The 20,229-nt window shown below is 46.5% G+C and overlaps 1 protein-coding gene across 1 annotated transcript; it reads right to left on the bottom strand.

Moving 5' to 3' along the window:
* Positions 1–353: 353 nt before the first annotated feature.
* Positions 354–6,138, bottom strand: CFL2 (cofilin 2). The gene is given in 5 exon segments (XM_050897500.1): positions 354–3,947; positions 4,039–4,115; positions 4,216–4,459; positions 4,462–4,522; positions 6,056–6,138. Coding segments are annotated over 5 exon segments (498 nt in total). The 5' UTR covers positions 6,059–6,138; the 3' UTR covers positions 354–3,834.
* Positions 6,139–20,229: the final 14,091 nt, after the last annotated feature.

The raw sequence follows: 20,229 nt of genomic DNA on the forward strand, positions 1-20,229 counted from the left end.
AAAATGACTTGTCAGTGTAAACATACTTTTTGCTACCTTTTTTAAAAAAAAAAAAAATATCTAATTTTCTGAACATATGAGCTGGGACCCAACACAAGAAAAAGATTATCCAGCGCCAACCCACTAAAAACTTCTTTATACCTATCTCCAGAGCCACCGGTGCTGGCTTTTGCTACAGCTGGGTATTGAGCCGAATGGGCTGTAGGTGAAATCCATTACAAAAACGCACGTATTCCACGCATTTACTCCACGCTCTCTCCTTTCTCAGTGTCTGGGCTGCTCTCAATCCAAAGACAACAGCAAAGCGATTAGTGTAAGTGCTGCCTAGCACACAAACAAACTCAACATCTGAAGACATTTAAATTAATTTTATTTATACCAGGTTTTCAAAATCAGAAATATTTCAAAGAAATTCAATACTTAATAGACAGGTGCTACATTGATGATCGTTCATCCACCATTAGTGCCATGTTTTCACTCTACAATCATTAACTCGCCACCACAAACTAAGGGGAACTTACAGAAGTTTATAAATAATAGCCAGACATGAAAATTTGGTTTATACTGGAATTGGCATAAGAGAGTAAAGCTTATTATCAAATTGTGGCAATTGCTGTATTCCATCACTCGTTCTGAGGGAATGGTACAGCAGAAAAAGACTCTTCCACTTAGAGAAACACTTTGGGTTCTAAATGAACATACTCAAAATCCATTTAATGATCTGACTAGGAGTGATTCTTACACTCAAGTCTGTATAAATTTAAGCTTTGCATTTCTAAAATCGCCACAAGCATAAACCTCACCTACGCACCCTAGTCTTGGACTGATTTCTTTTTTTGGAGAAATCAAACCCGTATGTCTATACCTCTTCCAGGATTTACCAAATCAAACAAAACAACTGCTGAAGTTTTTTTTTTTAGAAGAAAAATGCCATTTCTGCACAAGCTACTCTCATGGAAATTTTATTTAACATTTCTTTATCAATCAAATAACTGAAGCCAAGATACCCAAGTCACGTCTACACGGAGATACACAGAAGATATTCAACTCGAGAGGATTTTCCTCTACTTCTTGATCACAATGAGGCCCTCACCATTTTGCATAATGACAGAAAACAACAGCTGACAAACCATTTTGGAACAGATGCCAGCTGCCTCTCATTTGTTTTATAATTCAAACAGCAACAGTTCTGTAGCACTTTATTGTTTTTTTTTTTTTAAAAGCAAGCCATCTGAATTGGACCTCACATCAGTCAGTCAGTCAGTCATTTCAAGAACAAACTGAAGGCAGGCTGATCCTTTTGGATCCAAAACTTGTTTTGGTATGAATCTTACATAAATGCAGTTTGTGCTTCAATTTTATATCTACTTGGACTGAGTGAATTTACACCTAAGCTAGTTTAAAAAAAAAAAAAAGTAACCTTTAATACTCAACTTAGAAGCCACAGACATCTTTCCAGACTGTTTGCAGCAGAGACAAACAATAAATTTAAACACGATACTGCTTAAAAAAGTTTACTGTCTAAAATGAAATTCAAATGGTTTATTAAAATTTAACATTTTCAGTTTTGGCTTTTTCTAAAGAAAACATTTATACTTTGTGAAAAATCAGTTAAAAGATCATTTCATTATACTGCACTGAACTCAAGTCAAACATAAAGCACAAAGTAGATCTTTACATTAAACTGGGCTTTGCACACAACATGAATAATCAGAAATAGACTATTTTAAGGAATAAAAAGATATTTTTTTTTTAATCTAGACAACATGCATACCATCAGTTACTTCTCAACCTTAAAAGGTACCTGAAAGGAGAGTTTTGTAAAACAAAACCAAGACTCATTAATACACTTAGTAAGTCAGTGGTCATCATGCCTTTTTAGTTAAATTCTAGCAAAGTTTAGTCTACATAGAACAGCTAACACAATGAGGTGTGCAAGTCATAGGGATAGCCAGAAGCCTGAAACAAAGTCTTAAAGTTCTACAGGCCAAGAGAGCCTAAAGACAGTACCACTAGGTTATTTAAACTACTAAAAAAAAAAAAAACCAAAAAAACCAGAAAAAATATTTTAATTATTATTTGCTTCCTTGTTGAAAAAGGGCTATGGACTGAACATAGAGCGCCCGTATTTAAAAGCCCCCCAGTTCTACTCTACCAACGTTTTAAAACAAGGTAATGATAAAGAGCATTCCTTCTCGCAGCATGTACAGTTCAGCTGCAAGTGGCTGCCTAACAGCGCTCCTTTATGCATACCAGGAGAATCATGTCCAGTTTTGCCATTTGTGGGTAACGATGACAAGATACAAAAGCATGTGTTTGCCATAAATAGCTCTGGCTAACGGAGGATTGCTCACACAGAGCAGATCAAATTCTCTATAAGGAGAGCACTATTTGGCTCCCAGCCAAAACATGTCCCCGATGCAAGCCTCGGTAGTGGCAAACACTTTCCAGTTCTATTTACATAGAAGCTAACAAGTAGAACGGTTCATTTAGGCTATTTCTTGTACCAAGTCCGTCTTAACTGCAACGCTCAAGAAACAAAAATTATTTACCAGCTTCATATTCTGCATATAACTGCCATTACACATCATCCTACCGAAAAAGACGGCGAGCTGTAAGATGTTGTGCAAGGTTTTACTCTGACATGTAGAACTTTAAGAACATTCAGGTACGAAACACGCTGCATGGTTAATAATGTCGTATTTGTACGTTTCGGACACAAGTGTTTCATGGAACTAATGGTCTCTAGTAGTGGTAGCTTCTTTACTTTAACAGTAAACTAGGATCAGGTCCTTTATCGAATGATCAGAACAGAGCCACGAAGTATTGTAAAGCAGTGCCTAAATCATGATTAGGAATGAAAAACTTGCATTATTTAAGATGAGATTAATGATTGTTTATCTTTACAATACTTTCCACAGAAGTTATTTGAAATATGCTTAAATTAAACATACTTAAAAACTGTATTTTCCAATGAAAACAAGGCAACGTTCTGTAATAAGCCACAAGTTTTATTGCAACGTGGCCAGTTTTTGATCTCAAAAAACAATGTTCCATTTAAGGCTCTTTTTAATACAGAAATTGCCACCATGACCGATGTTTTACAAAACTTTAGTGTTTCAAGACTCACATGGTAAACAGATAACTTCTACTCCTGTTCAGTAGTGTACATTCAATGGAAAACAAAAGGCATCATAACAGCTACTTCATTTATAAAGATATGCATGTAACAGGAATGAAACTGAGGTACTACAATAATTTGATGACACAGTTACAGCAACTTAATTGGCATTCCTTTGGGGGGGGGGGCAGGTCAAACATATTACAAAAAAGTGCTTTAAATGCATAGTGTTGTGTGCTGCCATGTCACAAAAATAGGCTTGTCAAGGCAGGTGAGGTGTATGAATGCACAAGAGCCTCATGGAACTGCAACCAAGTGCAACTGTAAGTAATACTGTATAGAGTCTACCATCCGACCAGTGGACAATACTTTCAAGGCATTCAATTAGCTTACCCTTTGCTGTCTGCTAGACTATTCACATTAACTATCACATTCATTGTACATGTTGCAAGGAATGCCTGCAACGCCAGTTTTGGCTAAGAGTATGACGTGAAAGCATTCCTTGGATCCTACATAAAACTACCAGGATTAAACAGTCTAATGGCAATCACTGGTAGACTGCTTAACAATGACATCTCCTTCAGGGGCATTAGGGAAGGGACTTTTTTTTTTTTTGAGGAGGAGGGAAAGGGACGGGGAGACTAATACTATTCCAATTGAACGAGCTGCAGAAATGGAAGCTCCTTAGATCCAGATGGCACTTGTCTGTCTTTTTATAAGGGTTTTCCTTCAAGTGAAACTACCACGTTGCCTCCCAATTTCTCTCCAAGTGTTGAACGGTCCTTAATATCATCCAAACCATTTACTTGCCACTCATGTTTAATACCTGAAAGACAGACGGACAACAATGTACTTGTGAGAACCTCAACATCTAAACGGCACCATAATTAATGAGCAAAACCTTTTTAGGTCCGTACCTGTAAATTTCTTTTTAATGGCATCTTTAGAGCTTGCGTAGATCATCTTGCTTTTTAAAGGTGCACTTTCAGGAGCCCTTTAAAGGAAAGAAGAAAACCACAACAAAACAGTTATTCAGTCATCCAGTGTTAACTCCAGAATATTCAATTTTAACAGCAAGCTTTGCTTTTACACACCAGAATATAAATACCAGGTCTTCTTTCTTAGATTCCTTTGTCTCGTATGTGGCATCATACAAAGCGTATCGGCAATCATTCAAAGGTAGCAACTTCACAAAGGCTGTATAGGGGTCCTCCACAGTATCTCCAATGTCACCAACCAATATCTGCTTTGACTCCTCTACAATTATTTGTTTTTTGTCATCACTTAAGCAGAAGAGAACAGCTTTCTTTCTTTTTTTAATCTCTTCTGGGTTGAAGATTTCCTTACTTTCATGTCATTAAAAACCTTTATGACTTCATCATTCACTGTTACTCCAGAAGCCTGTAAAATGAGATCAAAGGAACAACAAAAATTAACACTCACTAGAAAAGATGATAGCCCACAGCGCTAGATAAAGACGTCTGCCTGCCCCTGTAAGAATAAAAATACTATACTCAACCTGAACACACTATGAATTAGTAATCTTTGCAGGACTGGAGCAGAAAATGTAAGGGAGGTATAAATTCTATACTCTCTTGTTGCAGATCTCAGCATCTTCAGCTGTGATTCTGGAGAGCAGTTTATACAACTAGGCACACAACTGTACTACTCAAGCAGTTTTCCATTACCCTATCATGCATTTGGCTTATTTGGGGGGAGGGGGAGAGCGGGGGGAGGGGTGGGAACTGAACATAGGAGAGGAGTTTGTAGTTTTGGGTTGGGATGGGGGGGGGGGGTGTGTTTTGTTCGAGGTTTTTTTTTAGTGGAACAAACGCTACAGCAGCAGCTCACATCCAGCACTGTCATGACTCTCATTTTGTTGGGTGATGTAAGGCTCTACAAGCAGCACAAATGTTTTCTGCATTGTGTCAGCTCCAACACCGCGCTTTAAAAACTGAATTTTACTTCGTACTGCTGGACGAGTATTATTTGATTGCTCTTCCTTCATACAAAAATACCAGTTACAATGTGTACAGCTCCCCCCCATAAGGCTCGCAAGCCGTTCAAAACCCGAATCTAAAACAGCAAGAAAACAAAACACTGACAGGGCAAACGGGGAGCTCACGGCAAAAAGAAAATAATTTAGCAAACCCCACTGCGAGCGAGCGAGCGAGCGAGCTAAACCCATCTGCAGCGCCCTTGCTCTCGGTCCAACAATTACATCTGAAGAGGCGGCCGCTGCCAGAGCAGGCTGTTTGGGGAAGGCAGGTGCACGGCTCGCTGGGAGCCGCCGGCTTTGTCCCCGAGGGAGCCCGCCTGCCCCCTTTCCCCGCTTTGTTCGCGGGGACGGCGTTCGCCTCCGGGGAACGGGCGTCCCGCCGCCCCGCGTCCTCCAGCCCTGCTCTCGGCCACGCTCGCTCCGGCCCCAGCGGCACCGGCGCCTCCAGCCGATCGCTCCCCCGCCGGCCGGGGACGCTCCTCGGGCCCGAGCCCCGGGCGGGCCGCAGCACCGGCTCCCCCGAGGGGGCGCCGGCAGCCCCTCTCCCCGCGCCCGCCGGCGGCGGCCGGCCCCCCGCCCCTCACACACACACACACACACACACACACACACAGACGGGCACTCGCACGCCCGGGCGATGCCGCAGGGAGCGCTACACCGCCCGCCCGGCCCCAACCGCCGGCCCCCGGCCCCGCCGCGGCCACCGCGGCCCGCCCCGCCGCCCGCTCCTGCCCCGCGGCCGCTCCCACCGCCCCTTCCCCCCGCACCCGGCTAAAATTAGACTAAAATGGCCGCCGGAGGCCGCAGGGCCGGGCCGCGCCGCGCCGGGCCTGTTCAGCTCAGCTCAGCCCCGCGCCCCGCCGGGCCGCGCTGCCGCTGCCCCCGCCGGCCACCCCCACCGCCCTCCCCGCTCGGCCGCGCCGCGCCGCCCTTACCATGGCGCCGGGTCCCGGGGCGGCGGCGGCTGCCTGCGGTGCGGGGCTGCTGCACGCAGGAGAGCGCTGCGCTGCGCTGCGCTGCGCTGGGGGCGAGGCGGGCGGGGACTCGGGCCGGGCGGGGGATGAGCCGCGGCGGCCGGGGAGGGCCGGTCACATGGGCCGCGCCGCCACCACGTGCCGCCGGGCCGGGCCGCGCCGCGCCGGGCCGCGCCGCCCCCCGCGGGTCAGGGCAGGGCCGGGCCGGGCCGGGCCTGCAGGCGGCGGAGCCCGGCCGCCCTCCCACCGCCCCGCGGCGGGGCCCGGCCGCCCGCCCGGCGCGGTGAGGCGCCGCTGCTGGCCCGCGGGTGCGGCTGGCAGCGCCCGGGCGGCCGCCTCGGCCTCGCGGCCCCTAGCGTGCCCCCTCGGCCGGCCCCAGGCCTACCCCGGCGGGTCGGTGGCTGTTGAGGGGGCGACGCAGCCCCTCCGCCTGGCGTAGAGCACACGCAGCCGGTAGTCGCGTCGGGTCGGGGCACGATGGCGGCACCACTCCTGGAGCCAGCCACGACTGCCCAGAGGGCGGCTGCTCCCTGCCCTGCCCTGCCCCGCACCTCCTGCCCAGTGCTGCTCCCTTTGCCGAGGTGCTTTCTACTGCTCTACAGCCGCGATTTTGGCATCGCCCCCCTGTTCACGCTTCATGGTCAAGCGCTGTCTGTCTGTCTGTCTGTCTGTCCGCGCCTGACAGGCCAGCATCGGGGGCATTTTGCAGTTGATGTGTGCCACGACTCCTTGTCGCCCCTTGAAGAGGAGCTGTGCTGCTGCTGCTGCCACGGCTGCCCTCGGTGTCTGTAGGGAAAGGCCCCGGGGGCCTGGCGCAGAGACAGCACCTGTGTTTTTGAAAGAGCTGCTCAGACGATGGGGCAGGACCCAACATGTAAGGCGGCAGGAGCAGCATTAAAAAAGAGGAAGATGACTTACAGGAAAACAAGGAAGGATAACCCTCCCGAGAGTGTTTCACTTGTCCATACTGAGCTGGACGGAGGTTCAGGCACAGGACACCAAACATGCAGCATTTTATCTCTAGCCCACCCAAGTGGACGAGAGGATTGTCAGTACTGTGCGGCTTTCTGCTCCCCAAACTGGTGTGTCTGAAAACCAAGAGATTCTAAACATGGAGGGTCTCAAACAGCTGTACGTGTGAGCACCCAGCCTGCGTTGTGGCCAGTCAGCCGTCTCTCCCCAAAACACCTGAATTGCTAATAGTACCTTGGTGGAAACCAGCAAACTAGTGTTTGTCAGCATGTATGTATGTATATACATACGTACATATATACATTCATACTGCATTGCGTGACGGATGTGGGTTTTTTTGGCCTTTCTCCATTACTATATGCCACCATGTTGACCAGATGAGGCTCTATGTTTCCAGTCTCCTTTTTGAGTTACATCCCGCCCTCTCTGTACGCAGAATTCAAGACTGAATTGCATTCATCAATATTCAAAATTTGGCCCATCAGCCTTGAAATCACTGACCTGGAGCTATATGACCCCTCAGCTCCTTACAGCCACACATTCAGGACTCCCCATTGCCACTGAGCTGAAAATGGCAAGTCTGTTTTAGACTCAACTTTTTTCCAGCTGATGGCCACGCGTTTGCTCTTACTGCCTCTTCAGTGCCAGCAATGTGGGACCCAGGAAAGAGCACCTTTATTGCATATTTGCATTTATTAAGTCTGCCATTACCCAATTCAGTTTTCAAATACAATATGTGCTACTTTTTGATCAAACCAGTAACTAGTTAGGATAGGTGAAAATCGTTATGGGAATTAATAGCACAAATCCTAAACCGGCTAACTCTCAAGACACAGTTTTATGGTTGGCTTAAACCAACACAAGTCCACAGGAATGTCTTGACAGCCCCATTTCTGGGCATCTGCTGCTCTTGCACAGCTTCATGGACTAGGGTGGACTTAGGCGGTCTCAGATCCTCATCGTCAGGGTGGTTTAATGTATCCCAAAACAGCCTTCATGACACTGCAGCCTGTCATGGCACGCTGTGCATGACACATGCCCTTCTCAGTGTCTCAAACGGAGGTCTGCGTCCTTGCAGCCATACACCATGTCGGGAGGGCGCTGTGGCAAATAGCAGCATGGGGATCCCTTCGCCTTTGCAAGGAGATGTAGCCGTGCACGTGTGCAGTACCATCCTCCAGTGCCAGTGACTGCTGTCACTGCCATGGGCTCAGCAGGCTTCTTCTAACACTTAATACCATGAAACTGCTGTGTGAGTGCCCTAATCTCATGCTCTTGCAGGGCACCCTCAGCCACCCACGCAGGGCCTCTGCACTGCACATCCCAGGCTCGTAAAACGAAAGGTGGAGAAAGAGTTATCATCTCCGGAGTTGCATGGCTGGGTAGATGCTCCAGGGATGACAACTCCAAAAGTGTGCATGACTCACCCTCTGTCTTTACTACCATGGAAACTGAATAATGAATCAGAAGTGCTTGTTATTCTCTTCACCTCGCAAGGTGCACACCTGAGGCACCCAGGCACGCAGGGCTGCTGCTGCACATCACTGACTGGTACCTGGCAGTCGTCAGAGTACAGAAGACGCAAGGGCTGAAGAAGGAGTATTTTATGACTTTCTAGAAATCTCTGAGAAAGAAACGAGTTTACCAGAATTGGAGAGCATTTCTCAGGGGTGAAAAACAGGTCACAGGTAAACAGAAAGGAGCTTCTCATTTTCAAGAAAATGAACGATGGACTCCCGGTGACTGCAGCGATCAGAGAAGGAACTTGTGATAGAGCCCAGTGGTGACCTTGGAGGCCACAGAAATGGCCAGTATCCAGCCAAGAGCAATAATGACCAAGCAAATCTTATTGCTGGAGCACACTCAGACAAAGCTGGTTCCCCACCTTGGCATCTTGCTGCACTCGGGAAGCATCGAGTTTCACTACCCATGTGCCACAAGACCTGCATCCCACCAGGCACCACCGAAATAGCCCTATGATTCAGAGAGCCCAGCAGCAGCAGCACTAAAAGCTTTGTGAATGATACCCTATGCGGAGCACATGCCTCTGAGGAAGCCCTCCAAGCCTCCCCTCACCCTCCGTGGATGGAAGCAATGACTCACCGTGAAGCAGAAGGCACTGTTTGTTTGGATTCAACTCCTGGATGCTCATTAGTGCGAAGTGATTATAATGGACTAAGTTGCCTTATGCATTGAAGCTCTCTGAAATCATAGTCCTTTCCTTTTGTATGCTGTACGTCCTCTTTGCTTCTCTGTCAACGTCACTAAACTCAACGTTACCATTTCAGCCTCATTTCCCATGGAAGCACAAGGCCTCTGCTTGGCCTCCTCGGGCATCCCCTCTCTCACTTGGGCTAGTCCTTGTCCCAGTGACTTTTTAACTTGTTATCTTATTTGAGTTAAAGCTGGCAGAAGGATAGAGGTCACAAAAGTAATTAAGATCCTTAAATTAAGTAATTAAGTTTCATAAAATAATTCATTTGAGATAGAAGAAAGTGGGGCTGTACATCTACCAGTTCAACTCAGGAACTTGTTTGTTTCTGCTAGGAGACATCAGATCTCCTATGGTGTAGCCAGATTACCTTCAGGAAGAGGACTACAAAGGGAAAGCAGAGGAACTGGTGTAGGTGTACACTGAAATAACAGGAGGTCTTAATACCGTTCAGTTAAAAAGATTGATCTGTCAAGAGAGAGAAATCCATAGGAAACTGCATTTGATGAGATCCGTTGGTCAGGGCACTTCCTTTCCCCCTTTGCTCTCCTGCGTACGTCTGGAAAATGTCCAGTTTCCCTCCAACAATTCTGTATTTTCAGTGGGAGTGCAAAGAATGCCAGATAAAATCTAACTTCTTGTAATGTAAGAGAGTATTAGAGAAAACCCCAGTGAAAGGCAAACACTGAGTTTTTATGTCTTTCCTTACACTGCGGATACGTTTCTTTTAAAAAATTACACAGTAAATATATTTGACTGTAAGTGGTGGATCCTAGCATGATTTTGCTGCAAGTCAGCAAGACTTGCAGTGTCTCCCATGTCCACTAATCCTGGGAGCCTGCAGCGAGGGGCAGGATGCGTGTGCTGGTGTGGAGCACGGATCCCCAGCAAGGCCTGCTGTCGGACCAGGAGATAGATTTCCCCCTAAGGGAAGCTCCGGCTCCACCGTCCTTGGCAGGGTCACTTCTGCTGGCTTAAGCAGCCTCTTCCACCGGTGTGGTCCCAAAATCCCTCTGGGGCTCCAAGCTATCAGTCAACTTCTTAATGGCTTGGGCAGGGCTGAGGACGAGCGAGGTGCTGGCCGCCACTCCCTGAGGACTCGGGCCATGCCTGCTGGCCTCTGCCCACCGCGGGGACGGGAGCGAGCCGTGCCCGTTGCGTCACACTCGCTGGGCGCCCCGGCCTCCCGTGCCAGGACATTCCTCCGGCTGAGTCACGGTCCAGGCTGCCGCCCCGCTCCCGCCACGCTCGGCAGCCCCAGCGTGGCCCCGCGGGTGCTGCCTGCCTGCCTGCCAGCTGCTGCCCCCAGCGTGGGAGGGCTGCCTGCCTTCCCCATCGCCTTCCCCGGCCACCACCCAGGACTCCAGGAGTCCTCCTCCCCTCTGACCCTCTCGCTGCAGCAAGGAGATAGAGCTGTAAGAGGTGGGGTAAGATTTCCTCGAGCTGCGATGCCGGCTTAAGTGCTGTGATACTTCAGTTGGTTTAAGCAGCCCCTTTCCCCGCCAAGTGGAGCTGCTTTTCTGACCGTGCAGCGATGTGGCTGAAGAAAAGCCCCCCTTTTTTTTTTCCCTTGGAAAGCTCTTCAACCGTCTGCGTTCCCTGGCTGAGTTCGCCTTATGGCCGTACGCCAGGAGAGCAGGCAGAGGGAGGCAGGAGGAAGCAGCAGCAGCAGCGTAAGCTCGGCACGGCCGGCGCGGATGCTCGAGGAGCAGCAGCCACGTGTTTTCTGGGCCAGGGTGGAATTCCCCCCTCTCCCCCCGTGACTCTCAGCGCTGTGCTAGTAAGTCACACGTGCCGGTGAATCATAACGCCAGGCAGCCATGGGCCTGTCATTGGTCAATGGACAATAAAAGAGAGATTTAATTAAAATGTTATGTCTTGTAATGACATCATTTTAGGGATGGTATTTAAACATAACAAAAAAGGAAATAAAAATTCCTCCTATGAGAGAAGCATGGAAACTAATGGCAGAAAAATGGCTAAATGGAACAAAAAATTCCCCTGAGGTCTAAAATACAGGGAAACTTTGCTCAGCCTTACTAATAAAAACAGAAGATAAAAATTAAGTAATTAGCACATATTCAACATTCACAAAGGTTTGCACATTTATAGCACTAGAAAAAGTAACTACTATTTACCCTGCTAGCCTTCATAAATTCCTGTATGCCCTGCAAAATGCATTTTCCCCATGAGCAGTTTTTTCCCGAGTCTCTCTTCTTGCTGCCTCTTGTTCACAGCTGAGATAAATTTACAGCATAACCTCAGGTAAGGAAGGATGTGTAAGATCAGCCACTGACTATATCAATTATTTCATTTACTCACTTTTTTCCCAGACAACTTTCACTTCCATGGTAAAGACAGTATTTTTTTTTTCACTTGTAGCATTTTTATTCCAAGGTCTCAAAGCTCTTTATTAAAATTATTAATGAAGTATCCCTGCCTGATGAGTATTATTTATGCCGTTCGATGGGTTGCCTGGGGTCACCCAGGAAGGCTGTGGTGAGCCCAGGTGCAGGGCATGGACGGTTGGATCCCCGTCCCTGCTTTGAACTCCAGACCGTCCCTCCTCCTAAGGAAGGAAATGTAGTCAGGCAGAACAATTATTTTCTTGAAACCTCTGTTTCAAGCAAACAGCAAAGTCAGACTTTGCTTCTCAGTAAGCATCCTCTGACAACACTAGGTTCGAGGAGTTTGATGTTGGCTGTTATCTCCAACTACCGATGTGTCAGAGAGACACATATAGTGAAGCAGTACATACAGTGAAGCAGAACACCGGCTATAGAGCAGACATGGATGCAATATGGTAAATCCTATCTAAAGAGAGGAAATGTAAAAAGCAGCATCATTTTCTGGGAGCACGGTAGTTTCTGTGCATCACAGAATAATGCTTATTACAGTGAAACGGCAAGAAGGGAGCCAAAGTGACCTTTAGAAAACCAGGCGTATATAGCTGACCTATACGCTGGGTAGGTGGATTAGGGCAAGAGCTGCCAGAGTGCTTTGGAAGAATAGCCTATAACACTAAACAAGATATAGATTGTATTAATTATTCTAATAAAATAAAGTCCAGAAATGTTATTCAAGCAGCCAAAAACAATGGCGTAATTTGCTAGATGTATCGGTCACCTGGAAAAACCTCTTCTGGATAATCCATTCCCTTTGTGTTCTTGTTTTGTATATGTAACTTTTTCCTATAAAATGAGCCAATGGCAGAGTCCCCTAAAGTGAAAATCTCTCACACTAAAAGCATGCCAGCTGTGAAACCAGTATGAAGAAAAACCAAAAAGTTTTCAGGTACTGCCAGCTTGTTTTCAGCTGAAATGCACGACTTCTAGTTTGAAATACGTTATTCTCGCTATCTGCGTCTGCAGCAGAGGAGCTGCTGCACAGAGAAGGGTAACGCATGGGAAGTCACGCCTGGGAGCTGCTGTTTAAGCGCCTTTCCCCCAGCCCACGGCAGCCACTCACAGCTGCAGGCGAGTCCAACAGCCTCATGCTCCTTCCCGGCACTATTCAAGGACACGTGTACGAGTAACACAGAGGAGATGCCATTAATAGTTTTGCTGGTTTCTGTCAGGAATTTCTAGCGGAGCTATAAAACTGGCATGCCTAAGGTTAGCGGGGATGTTAATCGACGCGATGGTCCCAAGGAGGCGATTCTTCAATAGCAATTTCACCCCTCGCTAACCTCTTCAAGTTTATGGCAAAAATTCCCTGCCTTTGCCACCAGAAGCAAGTTGTCTCTTATTACAGCGGGTGTTCAGCACTGTCATACGCCTCGCTCGAGCCATGTGTCTCTTACTGCTGTAATGTCCTTTTGCTATGCACGTGCCTCAGCAGCATTCAGCAATTTTTGCTCTTTCTCCCATGTCTGACAATTTAAGTGATAGTCCTTATGCTGGCAGCCTCCAAGTTTCTCCCTCCAAGCTTAGGAAGTCAAATTCTGCTGCCTCTTACACTAGGATTTCAATAGACTTGCCATAGCACAGAAGCAGAATTTTTTGTTTCTTTTTAAAATCAGAATGGAGATTAAAATGTGGTCTTTTTACTTACTCTGTGCTGTGGCTCAACAGTTGGTTCTTCGCTTGCTTGCAGTATGTAAAATTTAGTACATAAATACAATGAAACTTACACAAAGAAGGAGTAAGGACAACAGTAGTGTCACCAAAATAAAGTTCACATCTACAACTTCCCTAACAGTGGTTCCATCTTGTTTAGGTTTCTGAAAACTTGTTCAGCCGCAGAGCAGCGACTCCTCTCAGCGGAGGAGCAGGACAGCTGGAAGGGGTAATTTCTTGAACAGCTTCAGCCTGGTTCGCGAGAGGACGACTGCCAAAAGTTAGGATGCAGTCAGACGTCTCAGCAGATGACACAATTTAAATTGGTGCACCTCCAGGAAAAGGTGGCAGTGATTTCAGAAAGCTCTTTCCCTTCCGGATAGATACATGCAGACCTTTGAGAGGCTGGGGCTGGCTGGCAGCTAAGGAATATAATGATTCACCTTTGTTATGCTCTTCTTTACAGAAGAGCCCCCAAAAAGTAGGCCCCCCTGAGACAGCCAGGGTTCCTGGTGGGACAAGGAATCCTTGTTTTCCTGTGGCTGGACAAGTGCAGAGCAGCACTGTACACAGATTGCACACAGATTTCGGGCACTAATCCCAAGTCTTGCAGCCTTGGCCTGATTCTGCTACTAACCTTCATCGCTTTGTGCTTCCCCTCCTACTGGGGTTATGTCATCGCGTTGGAATAAGGTCCTTTGAAAATGGACTGTTTCTAATCATGATCAGCACTTCTATGACATTGCAGGTCTGATTTAAGGAGACATCTTTGCAATACAAAAAATAATTACCAGGAAAGGATTACCAGGAAAGGATCAAATCCTCTCCAGGAGATGGAGGAAGCCATCACAAAAGTGCCAAGACAGGGGAAATTAATTCATCTGGCCTGTTTAGATTGGAAGTTGCAAAGGCCAGACAAAAAGGAGGACAAACACTTTGGGTTCTGAAGTTTTAATACTATTAAAATTGCTCCAGACAGACCTAGGAGTCAGTTTGAAGCATTGCATCTGAATGGAAGGAAATTCTGTTTGATGAAGGTTGAACCCAAGGGCTTGTTCTACAAAACCTCTTAGAAGCAAAGATGGACAACTATGGAAACAAAAGATGCACGGACTAAACCTACTCAAGCATTGCAAAGCCCCTTCACGAAGTACGTTGCTTAAAAAGTTGATCTTGCCTTTTAAAACTGCTAAGTTTTTCTTTTTCAGATAGCACTCTAAAAATAAAACATTACCTAAGCCTAACATGCTAAATACATGAGTTGAGATCACTTTCCGGTGGGTGAGGATGGGCTTTAGGATGACTGGGGCACAGGAATATTTATAACCGTTGCTGGGTCGTGGGACCTGTCAGTCAGTGCGAAAGTGTCCTCCAGTGACAGCAGCGCGCTCGAGTGGTGCCAGGACTGCAGAGCCCAGCATGTGACTGATGGTGGGATCTGCACAGGAATGCTCGCGAAAGGCAGCTATGAAGCCCTGATCCCCCAGGCAGATCCCCACGCTGCCCAGAACTCAAACGTTTCAGCATCCTGGCTCACATTTCTGCCATTTTGAACGCATGATTCACAGCAGCCACGCCACAGCACAGCCCGTCTCTTCAAAGTCCTTTCCTCTCCAAACTAATTTCACCTCTAAGGCGCTCGGAGAAGAAAAATTGGAAAGCACATAGATTATCATATACCTTCTTATAGGACTGTTAATCTAGGAAATAGCTATATAAAGCCTAAATAAATTGGTAAGCTAAGAACAGCAAATTGACAAAACTCAAGTTGGACTGCGTATTACCGTAGCAGAGCAGGAATATCCTCTATGAGACAACTTTGTTACAAGGGAAATTATGGCACGAGCATGCCATTTTCAGTTCCTCCACGTGGCACTGTTAAACCAGGCTGTACACAGTGCTGCGCTGCGACACGATGCGAGCGCAGTGGCACTCCGTTACTCGAATAAAGACCCTTTCTTTCCTGCTTCTTTGAAACAAATCTAAGAAAGGAAAGGCGAGAGACCGTAGAGAAGAATAAGTGAAAGCTGATCTGCTGCGGGCAGTGGCCAGCGCTTTGGAGAGTATGCTGTCACGTAACATCCTTGTAGGAAACTTGGCCCAATCAAACATTTCTATCATCAAAAGCGAGTGACCTGAACAGCTGGATATACTCTGCGAGCGGGCGCCGGCAGCGCGCCGGTGCTTGCTGCCTTCTCCCCCTTCTGGCAGAGGGTGAGGGGATCTCACATGGGGCCGAGCACCTCCGGCCCCGGCCAGCCGCCTGCGATACGAGGCAACGGCTGATACGCTCCTGGGTTTGGAGGCCCAGAAAACAGTTTGTTTTTTTTTTCCTTCTTCTTTCATACCTAAAAAATTTTAAAGATGGAATTGCACCTAAAAAAAAGTAATTTAAAATTACTTCCAGCAATTTTCCAGAAAAGAAGCACTACAAACCCAGGAAATTGATACATTACGGTAGAGAAACAAACCCAAAGTTGGCCTCAGTGCACTTCTTGGAAAACACATGCAGCTTGTGGCCTTCTGCCACTGAAAACATCTCAGGTGTAGTTCGTATTGATGTTTAGCATTTTAATGCACTCCAAATATTAAAAAGCATTGGTTTGTAAAAGTATCTGTTTGCCAGAATGCAGCTGCAGGTGCGTGGCTGAGGGTGGAGTGTTTCATCAACAGCAGATCAGATTTGTTTGATTACTTAAAAAAATATAACCAAGTTTAAACACACCCCCAGCCGCACATTGTCGCTGAAGCTCAGGCTAGCGGATGCTGCTGGGAGCAGGGGGAGGCAGGAGGAAGCTGGGCTTTGCTCCCAGCACCACTCATGGTCTGAGTAAATCACAGTTTTACCAGCACTTTCCCAGGTACTGGAGATGAACCTTTTAAAGGCACAGAAGTACAACATTCATGAATGATAACCATTATTTTAATAGTCAGTGGCTTACAGCAGTTAAAAATACAAAACTTTGCACAAGTATACACACATACATCCACAAATACACAGACACGTTTCAGGGATGGTGCTACTTCAGCATCCCTATTAGGAAAAGGATGGGAAACAAGGTGATGGCTTTCCTTATCGGTCTTTATAATTCTTTTGATTTGCAGCACAAGTCATTTTACCTTTTGCATTGGACTTAATCCACACATCTTCAAACCTGAGTGCCCCAAAATGGGAAACTTTGTTATCGGTGGTAACTGGAGATTCTCCAAGAGGGGTTGTTATACGGGCCTGATACTGGACATATATACAATCGAGTACTTAAAGGCAAAGTTTTAATAGAGCGCTGTTTAAGGAAGCACCAAATTAAGGGAAGTATTTGCTGATGAAGGGCACGACGAAGAAGACGTCACTTGGTCCGATGGCAGCAGGCTGAGAAATCTCAGAATGTCCCCTTGCAGCAAGCTGGGTAAAGCACAAGGAGCACCTCTGCAGAACTAGACCACAAAGTCACTGCTGTGAAGATCAAGGCGGCAGTTTAGCAGTGCAGGGGAGAGATCTCCTGGAGTTACAGCAGGCAAGCCAAATGCCATACAGAAAACTACCTGCAGTCATCTGGACACTGGCAGTTTTTTTTAAGAGTGAGAAGGTTCTTGCAGGGTAGAAATAGTCCTTGGTAGCCTCAAGAAGTGTTAGCTGGAATTGTTGCAATCAGTTATGACAGTGATCCACACTAGGCAACGTGACCAGTGTTAGATATTATTTATTTGCATACAAACGGGTAAAACCTAGAAGATACAAGATTGATGCAGGATAAGGGTTAATTCAGTGGTTACATCAATGACTCAAAAAATCAAACACCACACGTGTAATCTCCTAAATCCTAAAGTACTAGATTACCAGTTCAGCAGCAACATCATGTTGCGCAGAACTCCGGCATGGTCTGGTGTCCCCAGAGATCTGCGCCCTGCACACATCCATAGCAGAATCTCCACTTTTGGACTGTGATAGTTTCAGAGATAGCTGGTTGTGGGGCAGCTGGTGACTGCAGCAAGTCGGGCTGTTCAGGGTCTGGCAATCTCTGCCTCCCTATAATTATACATCTAAGTTGGGGCTGGTTTTCAGCTGCTTCTTGCTGGTTTCTAATGCCCATATTTGCTAAGACTATGCTAAGGTCATCTTCCTTTACTGTTAATACTAACATTTATGTGCTCTCTCCTACAATACTTAAAACTTCACCCTCCACACAAGAGCCATCCAACACTGGGCGCAGGGGTGGTAGCCCCAGCCCAAACCCTTCACAAAGAAGGGTGCTGGCTCACATCTGTCATGCAGTCTGCCAGACCAAAGCAACTCAAGCTTTGTACCATTGTTCAAGGTTTCCAGAAGTTAAACTTCCAAGCAGGTGAATCTGACACTGGATATGCCAGTGAAGGTGATCACCTGCCTCCTAATACAGATGAAAGGACCTGGCACAACAGCTTCGCTACATTGGTGCTGCTAGCTGACACCTAAGCATGAGCAGCCAGTATCAGCTTGACTGCAAGCACCACACAAGACTACATTGAGCATTTGAACAGGCCTCCTCCTTTTGCCCTTGTCCTGCTTGGGTAGGAAGGGCAGCTTCCAATAACGGCAGCTACTGTAGGGATTTGTCTTCCCCATCTTTGGCAGTCTGCGCTGGCCAGGAGGTGAGCAAGTTGTCTTTGAGGAAACGCTGAGATTTCCTGGAAGAGGGAGTCCTTTGGGTTGGAGCCCAGTTCCTCCAAAGGAACTGGCCTCACTGTTACAAAAGCGTTACATACAAAAAGCATCAGAAGCAGTTACCTAGGGTGGTTACTCAGTAATTCCTAGCCCTGACGTGAATGGAAGGGGCAGAATTTGCACAGCAGGAAAAACAGCCGGTATAGCAGTCTCTGGATACCTGCCAGGGCTAAGTATTGGAGCTACCAAGAAGGGAAAGACTTTCACTATTGGATCTTGTCAAAATGCTGCTTGGAGGACAGATGACAGACGCTGGACTGTAAGCTCAAGGAAGCCTACTGCCTGTTTCCCTGAAGAGTCTGGTACAGCTTGATTAGTCAGGGCCTCCGAATTGGAGATGAAGCCCTTGACCCTATCCATTTCTGCACCTTTGTGAAGCTTTGGCTTGGAGCCCCCTGCAGATACTGCACATCCCCTACCCTGGGGGTAACAGCACACGGGATGGCTGATCACGGTAAGACACCGGTTTGTCTGGGGGGAAGGTGGACAATGAGCATGAATATCTCAGCCCTTAAGACAAGGCAGAAGATAGGAAGCAATTCCCCTTTTTCCAAAGGGGTATGCGTGGGGGAAATAAACAGCCATAAGACGACATCTTGACGTAACTCTGAAAAAGCATAGCTTAAGTTTGAAAAAGCTGGAATGAAAGTACCAACTCGGGTACCTCTACTGCCAGGAATAGAGGGCTTGGTTCATGCCCTGTGAGCACCACTGAAGCCAAGGACAGTCAGATCTGTGTCACACATGCAGCATATGAGAATATTTTAAGCACAGCTGCTCAAAGGAGCAGTGGGCACTTTTTCTGCACTTTTTCACCTTCAGCATGTTTAAGTAAGGCCTTAGGTTTGCAAACTTAATGACAAATTGATAACTTACCTCATAGCACAAGCATACAAACACCACCGTCACAAGCAGAGATTTGGGTTAAACTGTTCCCACCTGCTCTACCCAAAAATTATAGTTGTGTTGCTGAGGGGAAGCTATTGAAGGAAATAACCTTGGAGAAAGAGCGATAGGAATGAACAGCTGGGAGTAGGTTGGGGGCAGTAACAATTTAAATTGCATCTGCCACAGACGGACTTGTTCAGCTCACTGTGCCCACCCACCCCCCACAGTATTCACATTTAAGACAATAGGGACTATTCATGTGAACAAGAACTTGCACAACTGTTTGTGCAACCTGCTAGTCAGGATGTTCACATCCTCTTGGGACTAGACAGATGCAGGGATATCAAGTACAACCTACACCCTGCAAAGAAGTCTTCTGCTGCTCACATTCCTTACAGAATTTAGCATTCTTTGTGGTGGGAACAAGAAATGTGTCTTTGATCTGGACAGGAGAGACATGTCAGCTCTGAACAAGGAAAAACTCACATAGAAACTCTGAAGTATTAACAGTATATATATTATCATATATAATATAATAATATCCCCCACTGTTCTCATTCTTAGATTATTTTTTTTAAAGAAAAAACCCACAAAATCCAACACTTCAAACTGATCAGGCTCCTATCTATCACCATCCATTACCTAGGCTCAAGGGAATGCCCATTCCTGCCACCTCCAAGGCAAGATAAGCCCTGCAGCAGCAAAGAAAACCCACAACTACATAGCAAGTAATTGTTCAGGTCTGTAGCATATACAGGTCTTAATGCTACAACATAAGCTAGCACAAACACAGGCAGAAAAGTTGCTGCAGCAGCAAGCCTCATGTTTCAGTTTTTCCTACCCTCTTCACTCCTACCCCCAAACTTCTGCTCCATGCTGTTTTCTCGGAGTATGGCAAAAAATCAGGTGGGCAAAACTGGTTTTAAAAGGGTGTTAGAGCTATTGACTCAAACTGAGTTTAATAAATTTAAATAAATAAATACTGAAAGTAAAACTATCAAGGACAGTAAGGATAGTTTAAAGAAGCTGAACAACACTGAGGTTTTACACTGTTAGAATAAAGATCCTAATTAAAGAACCATACAACTTACACACATACTTCTTACGTTACTCCTTACATGCTGAGGAACATTTGCATCACTCAGACCAGGTATCACACTGGCTGCAGCTGCCGAAAATGCTGGTTGGGGTACTCACATTGAAACCAAATTCTGCTGTGTTGTCTCCAGCAACTTGTCCTAGTAAGTTAATGGGGAAGACGGTGTAGCAGTATAACTCAAAAGGAAATGCCAGAAGCTCAAAA

This window comes from Gymnogyps californianus, chromosome 5 (assembly GCF_018139145.2).
Source record: "Gymnogyps californianus isolate 813 chromosome 5, ASM1813914v2, whole genome shotgun sequence".
Lineage (NCBI taxonomy): Eukaryota > Metazoa > Chordata > Aves > Accipitriformes > Cathartidae > Gymnogyps > Gymnogyps californianus.